Source organism: Canis lupus, chromosome 32 (assembly GCF_011100685.1).
Source record: "Canis lupus familiaris isolate Mischka breed German Shepherd chromosome 32, alternate assembly UU_Cfam_GSD_1.0, whole genome shotgun sequence".
In the NCBI taxonomy this organism is placed as follows: Eukaryota; Metazoa; Chordata; class Mammalia; order Carnivora; family Canidae; genus Canis; species Canis lupus.
Window position 1 is genome coordinate 28,585,494 of NC_049253.1, and position 17,325 is coordinate 28,602,818.

The 17,325-nt window shown below is 39.1% G+C and overlaps 1 protein-coding gene and 1 long non-coding RNA gene across 5 annotated transcripts in view; one reads left to right on the top strand and one right to left on the bottom strand.

Moving 5' to 3' along the window:
- PKD2 (polycystin 2, transient receptor potential cation channel) overlaps positions 1-17,325 on the bottom strand; it is a 54,282-nt gene that overhangs the window by 30,306 nt on the left and 6,651 nt on the right. Inside the window, exons 2-4 of the mRNA XM_038582181.1 lie at positions 16,187-16,300; positions 5,327-5,460; positions 3,548-3,798 (exon numbers count right to left, since the gene is read on the bottom strand). Coding sequence (XP_038438109.1) covers positions 3,548-3,798; positions 5,327-5,460; positions 16,187-16,300 — 499 coding nt within the window. The remainder of the gene's footprint in view (positions 1-3,547; positions 3,799-5,326; positions 5,461-16,186; positions 16,301-17,325) is intronic.
- The window catches only part of LOC111093685, a 51,617-nt gene that overhangs the window by 3,505 nt on the left and 30,787 nt on the right, over positions 1-17,325 (top strand). For 2 of the 4 annotated variants that reach the window (XR_005382877.1, XR_005382876.1), the window contains exons 2-4: positions 11,268-11,329; positions 11,679-11,863; positions 13,376-13,418. This is a non-coding gene — a long non-coding RNA (uncharacterized LOC111093685). The remainder of the gene's footprint in view (positions 1-11,267; positions 11,330-11,678; positions 11,864-13,375; positions 13,419-17,325) is intronic. The other 2 variants (XR_005382874.1, XR_005382875.1) reach the window with 1 other exon arrangement.

The window sequence follows — 17,325 nt, forward strand, 5'->3', positions numbered from 1 at the left end:
GAGTTCAGCTTGCAAATGATGAAGAGAGAAGGCTGAGAGGTAGACTGTGATCAGACTGTGAAGAGCAAGTGTGATGGACTCACTGAGGGAAGGTTTCTGAGAGGCATAAAACAGGTTGCTGGAAAAGACTGGAGTGGTGAGAACAGAGAAAAAAGTGACCACAGCAGGTCTGGGAAGGCCTTTCCTTAGTAAGGCCTGTTTGCAGGGCTGGGTCTTGGGCAACTTGACTGATGAACAGCTCCCTACACTGATATAAACCTGTCTGACTGGCTGTTTTTCCCTCTCCTCCTCATCCCTTTGTCATACTATCTCTCTCAAATAAATAAATCAAATCTTAAAAAACGTCCAACTTTGTCTGACTGGGAAAAGTGGCTGTACCTAGGCTGTCTATACAAACACAGAGGCTCAGGCCCAACGACTGCTTTCCTTCTGGGACTCTGGGATTTTGGTACCTGCCAGGCAGTGGCTGCCTATGTGACCAGCAGCCAGTAAATACCTTGGGCACTGAGTCAATAATGCACCTCTCTGACAGGCAACATTTCATTCATGTTGCTATAGCCTGTTACTGGAGGGATTCAACACTTCCTGTGTGACCCCACTGGGAGAGGACTTTTGGAAGCCTACACTTTGTTTCCTCCCAACTTGGCCCATGTGCCTGCACCCTCTGCTGCTTTTACTTTTATCCTTTCATTGCATTGAACCTTAGCCACAAACATAACTAGATGATGAATCCTAGGAATCCTTCTAGCATATCCCTGAACCTGGGAGTAGTCCTGGGAGCCAGGACACAGCTCAGTTAGCAGTGCCTGCAATAATCCAGAGGTGATGAGGCCTGGACCAGAGCAATGATAGGAAGACAAGATGACAGACAGGAAGGATGGACAGAGGACACTGCAGTGACTGTCAGAGAACTTGGCCTCTGATTTAGAAGTAGGGGCAAGGGAGAAGGGACATCTGAAAAATGACTAGAAGACTCTTGTTGGATAATGCAAAGGAGAACAAATTCAATTAGAAAGTGATGAATTCAGTTTGGGCGGACTGAATTATAGGAACTAGTAGGACATAGGTAGAATACAGATTTGGTTTTTGTTTCCTATCACTAGAATATAAGCTCTGTGAAGACAGGGGATTTGTTTCTGTTCTGTTTCCTGCTGCTTTATTACCCTAGCCAGCACCAAGGGTGTTTCTAGAAGAAGGAGACCTCACTGAGAAAATGCCTGGCACATGTTAACACTCAGTATATTTGTTGAAGAAATGATAAATTATCAAATAGAGATGAGAGATGAAGCCACTTGAATACCAGGGAAAGAATGTAAAGAAAGAAAAGCTAGAGATCTGAATATAGGACGACCTAGGAATATGAGGGTTAAGAGGAAGATTACAGAATGAAGGGAACCCAAAGTTTAGCATCACTCTCAGAAGTCGAAAGAATAAACAATCAACACTGCCGAGCTCTACAGAGGTTAAACAGGATGAAGATCAAGAATTGGTCTGTGGGTTGGCAAACTCAACAAATCCAGTCGTGGCTTCCAAGAGAGATGTCAAAAGCATAGGTTTTCAGCTTTAAGGAATGAATCAATGGTAGGGGATAGAGGTAGCCAGTGAAGACTATTCTTTCCAGAAGTTTGTGGAATTCAAGGAAGGGAGAAATGGGAGCAGCATGAGAATAGAGCAGAATCAAGGGATGGTTTGGATACATGTAGTCTATTTGTCATAGAAATCACCCATTCATTCTTGCCCCTAGTGGGTATTTACTGAGCAGCTTTAGATGCCAGGCAGTGGTCAAGGCTTTGAGAATACAGCAGTAAACAAAATACAGTCCCCATTCTCCAGAAGCTTGAATATTGATGAGGAGCTGAAGGAGCCCCCCTCCCCCCCACCAGCATAATTAATATGGATGAAGCAATGTCGTTTAGTGGAAGAAACATGGGTTGTGGAGTCAGGCTGGTTAAATCCCAGCTTGGTTCCATTTACAAGCTGTGATGCTTTGGGTAAGTGAGCCTCAGTCATCGACAAAATGGAGATGACATGTATTTCAGGTTGTTTTGCGAAAGCAGATGAGATAATGCATGAATGAAATCACTTCTTTCTTTTTTTTTTTTTAAAGATTTTATTTATTTATAGAGACAGAAAGAGAGGGGCAGAGACACAGGCAGAGGGAGAAGCAGGCTCCATGCAGGGAGCCCGATGTGGGACTCAATCCCAGGTCTCCAGGATCACACCCCAGGCTGCAGGAGGCGCTAAACCACTGTGCCACAGGGGCTGCCCCTGAAATCACTTCTTAATTTAGCATCTGGTAGTGGTTTATCCACTTCTCTCATTAATGATATGATAGAGTAAAATACTGGACCAGGTACCGTAGCTTAGGGGCATGTTTATACTTTACAGGAACCAGAAAAAGGAGTAGAACAAAATCATTACCAAACCTGGATAAACTGTCTTTTAGGATGATTCAATCCATTATGATAAATCTTCTGACCTTTACTTAGTGTGTTCCTTACAGGCCCTGCTCCTAATTAAGGTATGCACTGGATGGTAGATAAAAAATCTGATGGGAAGGCTGTTGCCCCTACTGTATATTAACAAATCTGGATTCTGGGTGTCTCAGTTCAAGAAAGGGATCCAGATGAACGGACAGAATTAGCTTAGTTAAGTTTAGAAGACAAGTCTAACCATAGTGACTCATCCAGGGGCAGTGACCCTAAGAGGCCCACCTTGGGACAGCTTGAGAGCTGTCTTCTTATTTCTCTATCTTTTTTTAAAAAGATTTTATTTATTTATTCACGAGAGACTCACACAGAGAGAGAGGCAGAGACATAGGCAGAGGGAAAAGCAGGCCCCATGCAGGAAGCCTGACGTGGGACTCGATCCCGGGTCTCCGGGATCACACCCTGGGCTGAAGGCAGCGCTAAACCGCTGAGCCACCTGGGCTGCCCACTCTTATTTCTTCATAATAGCTACAGTATTTCTAAAAGTAATGACTAGCTTCCCTCAATATACAAGATGTTTTAAGTATGGTTACAAAAGGACACCAAAATCCCCGCAAATCTGCACAATGGACAATACATACTCAAAATCATAAACACACATTTGAGAGGCCAGGCCAGGTTTTAAACCAGACATAAAACTGGCTCACAAGCACTTTAAATACCTGTACTCTGAACAAAAATGTATTTGTAAACGCTAGTAAAATGAAAATTTCTGTCCCGGAATAGTTCCCGATAACAACCTAGTGAACGATGTCACTGGATCTAGGAAAACAGGATCCAGGAATCTTCAAAGAAATCTCCAGAGGCCCTGTAGCTATTTTCTTATTGGCCATATATAGTCAACAATTTAGTTTTTTGAAAAATATGTATGCAGAAGCTGAAGGCAGTAAAGAGTAGAGAAAATCTGAGAAACCAAAGGTCACTTTGGCCATGGTCTTAACTATAAGCACTGAAGACTCACTTAAAGCATCTTCTCCTTGGTTAAGAGGTTAGAGGATGAGTGAATGAATGAATGAATGAATGAGAAGCCAGGGCACATGGCCACAGGGCACACTTACGCAGTTCCGTTTCTTAGACCAAAAGGAGCCCTGTCTTCACTACTGACAGAGTAGACATCATAGCACTCTTTAATCTCATCTCTTAAGTCCTGGGGGATAGAACAGGATCCATTTCTGACTTTGAGTTGCCGGATACGTGGTACGCCTAACAGGAGGTTCTCATAGTAGATAAAACTTCGGTTGTCAGCTTCGGTCCTGTTGCCGGGCTGTGTCTTCCAGTACAGCCCATCCAATAAGGCACCTTCTGTGAACTGAAAAAAAGGGAAACATTTTGGAAAAGTTTTCTGAAAAGCTCCAAGCCTAGTGGTTCCTTTCTCTTTCCTGGAATGTTTGCAAGACCAACAGTTTGGCAACTCTGTAAACATGGTAGAGTGACAAGGGTAGGTTTTGCTGTCAGAAAGACTGGGGTTGGATCTTGCTCCATTGCTTGCTGGCTATGAGGCTCCAACTTTGAGCCAAGGTCCCTGCATTATTTTATCCATTCTCTGCATGGCTGCTGCCCTGGTACCCAGTGGGTGTTTAAAAAATGGCAACTCTGATTTTTGCTCTAGGACTAAAGGTAGGGGGTGTGGTTTACATAAATGCACAACCATGATCAATTTTACTTTCTCTTAGTAAAACAACATGTCACATAACATAATCATGGTTCCAAACTTGTTTGGAGAGGAAAAGCTACAGTTTTGAATACCAGTCTGCCATCTGGTGGATCTTTTAAGTGTCTGGATTATTTTGTCATATGGTGAACTCTCTTAACTGCCCCGGCCCCTGCTTTTAGAGCCAGGCATTCATTACCATGGAATTGTGTCCATGTGAGAAGTCTCTCATTAGTTTGCCTATGGGGAAGAAGTAGCTGTTTCTCAGTGTCTTATCCTTAACAGACAATCAGTAGAGACGGATTGATTTGCTTGAACAGAGGGGAGAGATTCACATTTTACTAATGTGATTTTGGATGCCAAGTATTTTGAGGCATCAGTATTAATGGGTTCATATGGTCCAGTTTCCTCTATCTTTACAACCACCAGCTCTGATCCCAGGGCTTAGGAAGAGTTTTAGAAAGCATCTCTGCAGGAAGAAACAATTCTTTCCTCTCTAATTGCTCTTCTATTTTTCTTAGGTTCTGAGCACCGTACCTCCCAGATCAGTTTAACATTTCTCCTTTGGTGTCACTCATAGTTTATCCTCAGTTACTGTGTTGGATTGTGTGATGATTTGGGAAGGGGTTGGGTTGAATTTCACATTAGAGATCTCTGAAAGAATGTGCCTGCCTTGATCAGGTGCTGTTCTAGGGTACATGCCATCATCAACAAAGAGACAAAAGACAAAAAACAAAGCAAGACAAAACAACCAAATTTTGCCCTTATGGGCTATATATCCTAGGAGATACTCAACAGATATTATCTGAATCATGGATGACTGAATTATAGGCTAGGCTGAGAAAAGGCCAGTCAGGTTAGAAACAAGTCAATTTTTCTTACTCCCTAACCATCTGTAAGCATGCTGAATCTTTATCTCCTCATCTACCACCAGGGCATAATATTAGCACTTACCTTGTATGGTTACTATGGGATTAAAAAAAGTGAGGTATGTAACACTCAGCATGGGGCAAGGGACACACAAGGTTCTCAATAGAACCATAATTTCTAACAGCCCATCATAACCTACATCTCTCACAGTGTGAAGCACATAGTTGGTCCTATAGATACTGCTGACGTGAATTTATGAAACCAAATGAACAATTTTCAGTGATATAGAGGTACTTTGAAAGTCATTTGCAAATACCTTCCAGAAGTCTTCCATTGAAGAAAGAGTTTTAAAGTTTGTTTTCTCTGTTTTGGACACTGGGGTGTCTAAGAAGAGTTGTGACATTATCCGGGTATAGTAGTACACACTGGAGCTCATCATCCCATAGGTCACTGGAACATAGAAGAAGCCACATGAACCCTGAAGTGGCATTTGCACACATACTCACTCCCACACTGTCAGTGGGTGGGCAGGTAGTCACAAACATTCTGCTGTGTCCCTTGCCTTCTTTGCCTTTATCATTCTTCTAGGATCTCTCCCTAGCCCTCGGGCCTATAAAAGAAATAATATTCGTTTATGTGAAACAAAGCTGGCTTACTACAGAGCATCAAGTTAAGATCAAGCACCTTTACTTGACATCAAGCCACACCCCTTCCATGAAGATCTGCCAATTACATCAGCCATTCTAAATGGTCCTAGCAGCAGTTAGGGAAGATAATTTATAGGCTTAGTAGGTCACAAGGAGATCAGATGTTGCATCTTGGCCATGCTTACTCCTTACTGTGTGACCTGTGCAAGCTGTTTAAACCTTCTTTTCTTTTCCTTTCTTTTTTCTTTTCTTTTCAAGTAGGGTCTTGAACTTGTGACCCTGAGGATCAAGACCTGATCTGAAATCAGGAGTTGGATGCTTAACTGACTGAGCACCCAGGCCCCTGAGCTGCTTAACCTTCTGAGCTTCAGTTTCCTTTTCAGTAGGACAGGGATAATTAGCTATCCCATGAGAGTTTCTGGTGCTTACATAAAAATAGTAACTAAAAATTACCCAGTACAGTGGCTAAAACTTAAATGTCCAATAATGATAGTTCTTCCTCCTTCATCAGCTTGCTATAACACATCTATTAAAATTTTCAGCATTTTAATGAGGGTTGTCTTAACACTGGACTCTGATGACCGCATGTGCAATATGCTATAATTCCTAAAACTAACTGATGAAAAGCTTCAAGGGGAAACGCTTCTCTTTATACTTTTTTTGACCACAGAAGTTTTACACTTCTTTTAACCATAGTTCTCAACATTTAGCAGGTGATAAACACTTAGCTGACTGTAATAATCTTCAGGCTTCATAAAACGCATTTTAAAACCTTGTATTAAATGATTTGGGGATTAAGTGCTATTTAGTAGAACCTCGTCTTCACATAGTTTCCTTCCCCATTGAGCAGCATAGAAAATCAAGATGATTTAAAAAGAGAAGTAGATAATAGTGATTCAAACACAAGTGTGTTTTAGAGTCCACCTCAAGCAGTCAATGGATTAATAAATATACAGTCACAAGGCTTATGTGCTTTATCTGGAAGGGAAGGAACATTTTCTGGTCTCCTTATTTCCCTCACCTGTCCTCGCATGACCTGCAAACTAGAACATTCCTCTCAAGTGTTATAGGACCTGCCACTTCTCAAAACTATACTGGGCCAGAGATAAGGGTTTAGACTTGTAATCCATTCACATTTATGAGACAAAGTGCTTATGAAGATAAGCAAGGTATGACCTCTGTCCTCAAGAAGAGAAACTACTAAGTTTCCCTGAGAATAGCAATGCTCACCTAGCACCCATTGAGGGGTGGACAAGGTACAATGAACTCCACGAAAGCTTTCAGTGGATCCAGAGACAGTTGAGGGAACAAAACTGATATGATGCTCAAAAGGAGTAGTGAAGGATCCCCAAAACTGAATAAGCGATTATTAAGTTGAAATTAACAATTAACTTGAAATTAGAATTTGCTTTGGATTAATTAATATAAAGGATTCTCAAATGTTTTTACCTGTGGGTTTGTTTTAAAAAGAATTATGACAAGTGATCTAAGATTTATAAATATGCTAGTTATATATGTGCATAAATATTTTAGCCACAGATTAAGAATTATAACTCTTTTGTTTTCCTATATTTTTAATATCAAGTGCTTTTGAAATTATCAGGACCTGTATGAAATTTCATGGCTTCAGTAAAAGGAAAGTGATGCCTTCCCTTGGCTATTGAGCACCATCTGTTGGACATCTAGAGAAATAATGTCACCTAGCTTTAAAGGGATGATTACTCCAGCACATTCAATCAGCAAATAGTAACTCAGCCCGTCCTTGTGCCAGGTCCTAGGCTACTCCATGGGATAGCTTTGAGTGACAGCTCCGTACACTCCAGCAATCACCTAAACCATGAGTCCATGTAGGGGGTAACTAAAAGACCCCTGGGATTTGGAAGCAGAATGATTTGGGTTTGGGTTATCCGCTTTGCTTCATCTTGAATGTCTGCCTCTGTGTTCATGATAGTGGGTCTCAGTGTCTTGGGATCTCAGACAAATAATTTCTCTGAGCTCGAGTTTCATTGACAAGAAAGTGGGTATAATAACATCTAGGGCTTTTGCATAGTTCAATGGGAGAAATGTATGTGAAGACATTTTGCACAATGTCAAATGCAATAGAAATACAAGACTGTTACATCATTTTCTCTTCAGTTCTTGATGGAGAAAGCACACTTGGAAGGTGGCATTCATTCACTCTTTAAATGATCTGACTCATGAAGAAAAAAACTACAGTATAAAAAGATAACCTTAAATGAGGAACAGAAAGGAAGAGAATGTTAAAAAATATAACGTAAAGGACAGATATGTCCTATGTGTATACATATCTTCTACCATATAATCACTGTCTTCATTTCCAAGTTCCCTTTTTCATAAAATAAGCCAGAATAAAAAATATCACACATCACCAACTAATCAGCATGTAATATAAATAAAGCTGTCCTAAACACATGCTTGATTTCAAAATAGGCAATGGACACTATTTTACCCTTAATATTGCTGAAGAAAATGAAGGCTCAAAGACTAAAAACAAATAAAGAAGACTGTACTATAAAAACTTCAAATCCTTATAATAAAAAGCAAAGAATTTTCCAATATAACAAGACAAACAGAAACATGGAAAATAACAAAAAATCCCCCATGAAAACCAAAACAGCAATGTTTTAAAAATCACAAATGCAGAAAATTAATTTAATTTTTTTCAGAAAATTAATTTTAAAAGGATTAAGCAAACAGAGATAAAGCCACACCATCTAAAAATGAAAAAAAACAAACAAACCTGTTTTCTCTTAATAACTCTTGGACCAAAGAGGAAATCAAAACTGCCACACAAATATAAATACATCAGATGTAAAGACAGTAGAATCCAGTATTCCAAGGCCATCTGCCACAAAGCAAAGCCATCATCCTGACCAGAAAACCAAAATTCTTTGCTAGCTCTGTGCTGTACCACATCCTCATAGCAACATGGTAGAGATGAAATAAGAACAGATATTTGAAGAGACTTGAACGAACTAGTCTAACAATCTAGGGTGAGGAGTGCAGTGATAGAGGTAGGCCTGGGACACCAGCACAGCTCAGGGAGAGGGGTAGTGGATAAAGGCTTCTCGATGGATCTGCCTCTTGCGCTGATCTTGAGGGCTGAGGAAGAACTGAATAGACCAAGAGGAGAAAGCCTACGCCAAGGGCTTTCTGAGACTCACAGTGGTTTGATATGGTTGAAGTAACAGGTGTTCACAGGGAGTGGCAGATGGGAAGAGGCAAAGATGGTATAATGAAGTGCACTTGATTATGTCAGGATTTTAAACTTTATCTTGAAAGTGAGGTGATTATAGCATGTTAAATGGAAGAGTGACCTGGGTTAATCTGGTTTCAGAGACAGCAGTCTGGAAGTAGTGCCTGGGAGTGCTACTAAAAGTCCAGGTATTCGGGCATCTGGGTGGCTCAGTCAGTTAAGCATCTGCCTTCAGCCTAGCTCATGATCTCAGGGTCCTGGGATCAAGCCCCACGTGGGGCTCCCTGCTCAGTGAGGAGCTGCTCCTTCCTTTCCCTCTGCCTGCCTCTCCCCCTGCTTGTGCTCTGTCAAATAAACAAAATCTTAAAAAAAAAAAAAAAAAAAAAAAAGTCCAGGTATTAGATCCCAACCAATCTTCAGTCTAATGGCATTGAGTCAGCTTCTTAAAATTTAAACAAATCTTGTCACTCCCTTCCTTAAAACCGTAGCTTCCCTCTATAAACTGCTAACCAAAGCCTAACAAACCTATAGGGTCTAACCTCTAACCGCCTTTCTTTCCATCCTCATCTGATGTTACTCTAACAACTGTCTTCACTCAGCTTCTGGAACGTTCTGAGCTCTTTCCTGCCTCAGAAACTTCACTCGTGCAGTTCTTTCTTCATCTGACTGGCTCTCACTCTTGATTTAGGCCTCAGAGAGGCCTTCTCTGTAGGGGAATCTCTTCCTCAAATGTCTTCTTTCATATTACTTCCACATTTAAGGGCAGGGCCTCAATCTGTTTTTAATTAAATTACTGAACAGTTAAATGAATGAATACATGAATAATCCAGGATAGAGATGATAAAGGTTAAATAGGGATAATAGTGATGTATGAAGGAAGGCAGATTTGAGAGGCACTAAAGAGCAAGAATTAAGTGGAATGATCCCATGAGAAGAATGAGGGAAAGCATCTAGAATGATGCCCAGCTTTGGAGAGAGGCATCGTGTGGGTGATGTTAACATTAGCCAGAGAGAGAACATGAGTGAAGTAAGTTTGGATGGGGAGAATGATGAGTCCAGGGTTAGGAATGTTAGAGATGAGATGTCTGGGAGATATATCAGTGGAGAGGCCTGGTAGAATTTGGCACAAGGTTTGTAGTTCATGAGCCAGGTCTAGGGGGAATCTGGAGTCAAAGTACCAGTTGAAGCTCTGGAAAGGATCACCTGAAGAGAAAGCCAAAGACACAATCACAGAGAATAGACTGGCTAAATGTTTCATTAAGAAAAAAAACTAAGGAAGTGAATAAAGCAAGGAGAAACACAGGAAGAGAAAGATTCCTGGAAGCCAAAGAGAAGCTTCTAGAAAGCCAAATGCCATTGCCATAGGACCAAATGCCAGAAAAAGCCTGAAAGGAGCCCATAAAATTTGGCAATTAAGAGGTCCCTAAGCAACTCTGCTGAGGCTTTTCAAGAGGTAGAAGTGAGAATACACAAGAGATGAATTAAACTGATTAAAACTTCCAAATATTTTAATCTAGATTTGGTTAAAATTTGAAGGAAATTTTGGTTAAAATTTGAAGTGACATTTTGATGGAAACCTAAGGGCTAAAGTCTGGTGACATAAATGGTATTGTGAATGCCCATACTGAGCTAGCTATTACCTTGTCCTTTATTTTTATTTTAATTTTTTTAAATAAGATTTTATTTATTTATTCATGAGAGACACAGAGACAGAGAGAGGCAGAGACACAGGCAGAGGGAGAAGCAGGCTCCATGCAGGAGCCTGACATGGGACTCGATCCTGGGTCTCCAGGGTCATGCCCTGGGCTGAAGGCAGCGCTAAATCACTGAGCCAACCGGGCTGCCCTTATCTTTTTTAAAACAGGAGAGAAAGATATATAATATTTACATGTGTTATCATAAAGACATAAAGAAGAGAAAGCTCTGCACATGGGAGAACAGACCACGTTTAAATTAATATTTATGCAAGAACACACATTTCTTATCATTGTAGTTTTGTTCAGTTAATTGAAAAGGACAGGGAGCTTTCTGACCATAGGCAGTCTGTAACAGTTACTTTCCATGGACTTGCAACCTGTGGTCTTAAGACCGACCGTGTTTGCTGTGGGAAGCTGTTGGAATGTTTGTCAACGGAAACTGAATTAGCTTCCCACCAATTTGATGATTAACCCACAGACTTTCACTTCCCTGACCTACTTATCAACAATTAAACTGCGTGAATTCTCTTGTAATTAGGAAAACAATCTTTAGGTTAGACAATCATCTCCGCAAGATTTTTAGAAGTAAAATAAAATCTTCATTTCTTTTTTAGTGAGGAATAACTGATACGTAATGCTGTGTAAGTTTAAGGTATTCAACCTGTTGATTTGATTCTATTTACTTCTTTTTTTTAGAATACAAAGCAAAGCCTCCTGCTTCCAGAGATAAAGAAATGGAGACACATAGATTTCCTCTTGTAAGAGCTCTTCCTGTCCTAGGGTATATCATGCTGTTGTTCATTTCTTCAGTTTCATTACTTCTTTGTATACTAGTTAAAGACTTTCTCACATTAATTGATTACATTTTCTATTTGTGAAATATGTTATATTTTCTACTCTGTACTATTTACTGAGGCCTTGGTATTTTTCTCAGTGCTTTGTGGGTTACACATGTATTAAACTATTAATCCTTTGTAATATTTCTTAGAAATATTCTTTAGAATTGTTTTCTGCCTTTTAATTTTGTCTATTTCTTTAACATAGAAATACATTTCTATGGTGCTAACTCAACTAACTTTTATGATTTCCATTATTATGTTTAAACAGGAAATTTGAGAAATTTTAAGAGAGAGCAGAAGAAAAAGAAGAAGCAAATGTATTTTTATCATAGATTCACTGGACTTATTTGGTCTTTTCCAAAGATCCTTAATACTACTATTTATCTCCTTTAAGTTTAGCATCTAAGTCACACAAAGAAATAGTTACTACTTATAACAGTAACCCATATTCAAGTAAGTATTTTGATGATGAATTCATAGCAACCTTAGATTTCAAGTAAGAATAAATTCTAAATTACAGAGAAAGTGGGATTATCTAGTTCTCTCCTCTGGGTTAAGTAGACTGCTTTTAAAGACATAGGGGCTTAGAACTAACACTGGTAAGATGGAAAATAGCTCTTGATGAGCACTCAGCTGCTCCATATGAATCCCCAATTAGAACCTATAGTTCTTAGAAACTGCTGATGAAACAATTCAGCCATTGTCAACTATCTCTGGGAAGAATTTCGTTCTTATTATTTTTTCTATGACAGATAGTATCCTAGGATCTTTTGGTGTGTTATTCCCAATCCTCACAAAATCTTTCTTTTCTTTTTTAAATATTTTATTTATTTATTTATTTATTTATTTGAGAAAGAGAGAGAAACTGTGGGGAGGGGGCCACAGAGGGAGAAGGAGAAGTAGACTCCCTGCTTAGCAGGGAGCCTGCTGCCATGCAGAGGGCTTAATCCCAGGACCCTGAGATCATGACCTGAGCCAAAGGCAGATGTTTGACTGACTGAGCCACCCAGGTGCCTCACAAAATCTTTCAAAATAAGTATTTTACAGATGAGAAAACAAGGGTTCAGAAAGATTAAATAACTTGCTCAAGCTCACCTAGTATGTAAGTAGTGGAGCTGGGATTTGAACCCAGATATCTGTTGATGTAAAAAAATCTGTATGTTCCCTAGTATGTCAACTGCCTTCCAGAACCCCATCTACTTCATATTGAGAGCTTCCGATATGCAAGGCATATGGTTAAGTACATTATCTCATTTACCCACACAGTAATGTTTGATATTACTGGTCATTTGATATTGATACTGCTGGCAAGATTTAAAAACCAGTAATTAAAAAGATGGTTTTTGAGCAAAGGGAAAGAGCTTAATCACTAGGAGCCAGTAAGGCTTTGGTAGGAGCAAATCATGTCTGCCTATCCTCAGTTCATTTTTAATTTGGTCCACAGCTGATGGTAGAGGATGGTGGAGTTATTCAGATAGGCATTTGAAAAAGTCTTTATTATCCTATTTCTTGAACATTCTGAGCTAGATGATAATATAATTCAGTGAACTCCACTCAGAGAGCTTTGACTAATAGATGATGTTCTTAGACCAATCTTTCTTGATTTGCTAATTAATCAGGATAAAGACATGGGTTATATCAATTCTGTTGATTCAGTGAAGTCAAGAGGAATAGCTGATACATGAATGAATCTAGAACCAAAATAATTTCAATGGACAGAATAAATGAGATGAAATTTAACATAGCTGAAAGGGAAGTCCTCAACTGTGTTCCAGGAAAAAGTGTTCAAATGCTAGATGGGGGACACAGTGATTTATGTTTTTTTGTGAAGAGACTGAGGAATGATTTATGTGAAAAATCAGGTGATGGGAGGATGCATGAACCACAGACTTGTATCTGACTGAGGACACCCATGGCCTCACTCTTCTACTCTTTGCTCATGAGGCTCCTACTTTGCTTTCAAAGGGACATGATAAACAGAACATGTGCTGGAGGAAGTTTCTGTCATGTGAGTACTCAAATTACATGACCAACAGTTAAAGGAACCAGAAAGGTTTAACCTAGAGAAGACTTAAGGGAGGCTAAATGTCTGTCACCAAACTTCTGATGGGCTAAATTGGAGACGAACATGGAAAAGGTGCTTGGGATAGATGGGCCTGGAGGCAGGAACTAAGAAAGGAAGTTAGGATAGACATGGCTTCATGTAAGGAAGAACTTTCTAACATAGCTAGAGCAAAATGAAATGAACTATTTCAAAGAAGTCCCTTAACTTGGAACGCTTGCTCAATCAGACACAGGAGGACTGACCATTTGGTAAGGAAGCTGCAGGGGGAGTTTTAGCATTCAGTGGAGATTTGATCATATGGTTGCTAAGATCCCTTCTTAACCAGAGATTCTACAATACTCTGAAAATAAAACTTTACCTACGTAAGATATGTAGCTCCAGATACAAGAAAATAAAAGTGATTAGTGTGAAAAAGAACAAAAAGCTTTAAAAATTCTAAAGTAAATGAGAAAATACTAATTATATGACTCAAGGCATGTTTCCTAGATAATTCCAGCTATTCAGTTTATTTATCTGGCCTAGTTCTCAAATTTGTCAGTACATCTGAAAACTCACTTTCCCGGGCCAAATCTGGAAAGCTCTGATTTAGCAGATCTGGGCAAACTGTAATTTTTAAAAATTCTTCTTGGTGATTCTGATGCTCAAGTAATTTGGGGGGGGGGGCACTGAAAACCTAGACTTCCCTATAGGGGTACTTATATTTTGTATAAGAAATATTTATGTATGTATGTGTCTATGTCATGCTTGAAAAAAACTTAATAATGATTCTAATCAATCTGTTAATATTTAAGGCCACTGTAGTTTAATATTTAAGCAGCTATGCAGGGAACAAATTCTACTTCAGTATTCAAAGCTCTAACAGCTTAGAACATAACAATTAAAAAGATCACATCTCTGGCTATACAACTTTTAATATAATGAATAGATCTTTACTACTTTTTTCAGGATTTCTATCTTAGAATGTTATAAAAAGTAATGACATTCCTTCCTCAACAAATAACAAAAAAAAATCGAGAAAATGGATGTTATTCACACATACATACATTCTAACTTAAAAACCTTCTTTTATTCTCAAGTTCCCACTTGGATTGGCAAAGTCTCAGAAAATGCAAAAAGAAATCATTCCCTGTTAAAGCTCATTAAGAGCTGACTAGTATTAATAAAAAACTTTCTGTGGGGATAGTATATAAATTGACATTCAATTTCTTAAAATTATAAATATTGATACTTAAATGATTCCTCAATCCTTTATGTTTAACTTACATGAGTGTTTTTTAATTGTTTTTATAAATCTAATACTTTTTTTTTTTTAAAGAGATTTTATTTATTTATTCATGAGAGACACAGAGAGAGAGAGGCAGAGACACAGGCAGAGGGAGAAGCAGGCTCCATGCAGGGAGCCCGATGTGGGACCCGATCCCGGGACTCCAAGATCACACCCTGGGCCAGAGGCAGGCGCTAAACCGCTGAGCCACCCAGGGATCCCTAATACATTTAAAAAAAAAATTTTTTTTTTTTAAATTTATGATAGTCACACAGAGAGAGAAAGAGGCAGAGACACAGGCAGAGGGAGAAGCAGGCTCCATGCAGGGAGCCCGACATGGGACTCGATTCCGGGTCTCCAGGATCACTGCGCTGGGCTGAAGGCAGCGCTAAACCGCTGAGCTACCTAGGCTGCCCTAAAAATGTTTTTAAGGAAGCTCTTTGCACTTAGTCAATTAAATTCAAGGTGGTCAATTTTAATGTAATAAAAATGGCCTTATTAAATCATTGATTAAATTTTGATTCTCTCCATATACAAAGAAGGGGATTCTTTTCAAGATTGGTGGTAATTTTTAAGCATTTCTAAGTATACACTATAGGAATGAAGTCCTTTCCAGGAGTATGGTAAGAGGTCCTGGTTGTCATAAAGCTCCTTCCTTGTCTGTTCTCATAAAGGGCTTTGGAGAGAACACGACAGAACTCCCATCATCCAACACCCTTTGATTCAGAAGATAAATCCATTGTCTGTGACTTTCTGGACTTTGAAGCAAATGGCTTCTAAGACTTGTCTTGTCTAAGGCTTGACTCCCCTCCTCTCCCAGAGGATGCTCAGACATCCTAAAAGAAGAGGGGAAGAAGAAAGAGATGGGTCTGCAGTAAGTTTCCTGTAGAGTGAAGGCCGGTGATCACTGAAGATTTGGAAGGCATTATGAATTGAACAAAGGAACCTATAAAACAAACACATCCAGATCCAAAAGATTGGGACTAAAAAAAAAAAATATATATATATATATATCTTCATAAAAGTTATGTTAGCTGACATTATTTGTATTTCCTGAATTTGTTAAACATGGAAAGTCATTTTGCTGAAAATAATTCTTACATAGACTTTCCGTTAATTGATGTAAAAGTGATGAGAGTGTATTTATCAGGAAATCTAATACAAAAGTCCTTTTACTTGGTTTCTTGCTATCTGGCAGGTTACCACATACATCTCATAGTGAAAATGGTCATGACTGACAATGAACTGATCAATCAGATAATGCTGAATTTTAATCAATGTTTACCAGAGGGGAGAAGAGAGCTTTACCAGATTCTAAACGAAAACTGAAAATGGAAAGCTTCTGAATGAACCCCTCTGATGCACATACAATTCCTTTCAATTATGGTTTTGACAGGTCAAATATTTTTAAAACCTCTCCTTGAGTAGGAAGAAATGTCCTACTTACATATGCACAAGACTATGAGAAAAAGGAGGTATGTGGCCATTTCCCGTAAAACACTTTTAAGATACTTCTCTCGGCTGGTGTTGCTTTCTTCCATGAGTCTCGTTCCCCAGAGACCTTTAAAAAAATAATGAAAAATATGATATTTTATTTTTAAAAATTTCATGAATGGCAAAGAAAAAACATAAAATAAATAGTAATAAATAACAGTAAGATAAATAAACCTTTAAGGGGGATTCTCCTTTATTTATTTTTTTTGCATGCTCTGAATGTAACTAAGAAATTGTTTTAGCAGGAATGTCTTTTATTTAAGAATGCATCAGCTTCTACTGTCCCTCCAGACGTGCATAACGTAAGGCGGCAATCTGATCATTGTCCAAACTCCCAATCTCATCAGAAAATGTTTTAGTAAAAATTTATAAAGAGAATAGGAAATGAGGACACCCTAGAAGAACATATTAAATAACTGTGCACACATCCGCTCTTCCTGTATGGGAGAGGACACAACCTGGCAATTATCCTATTACTAAACCTAGTTAGGACATGATGTAACTTAATGGCACATGATACCTTTTGGATCACCCCTGATTAAAAGAAAGCCTGGTTGGAGCATCATTTTACTATGGAGACATCCATCAAACTTCTAGCATGGTGGCATGAAATCTTGCTACTCTGTACCTCATCCTTCTCCTTTAAGACATTTAGTGCTTAGCTTAGCAGATTTAAAAAATGCTAATTAACATATGATCTTTAAATTAAAAGCAACCATCATCCAACTTCTCTCTCTCTTTGGAGAAAGAAAAAAATCAGCAACCATGTTCCATATTTCAGCAGATGGAAAAAGTGTTGGGCTGGCTGAGCAGGGATGACATAACCCTCCGTGAGCTTGCTGGAGGCAGTTACTGCAGTTCTGGACTCGCTCAGCGCAGACATGGTGGCCATCCAAAACCCCCATTAATGAACACTGCGGTAAAATCACATTGCTGGTTACTTGGAAGAGCCTTCATGTGTTCCAAAAAAGACAAACTTCGCAATCCTTTCACTTAGATTAGGTCGGGTATGAATGGCAGCCAACCTGGCCCCAGCATCCTGCCTCATACTTTTATTCCACAGACTTTAACCCCTCTGATCCTTGAAAATCA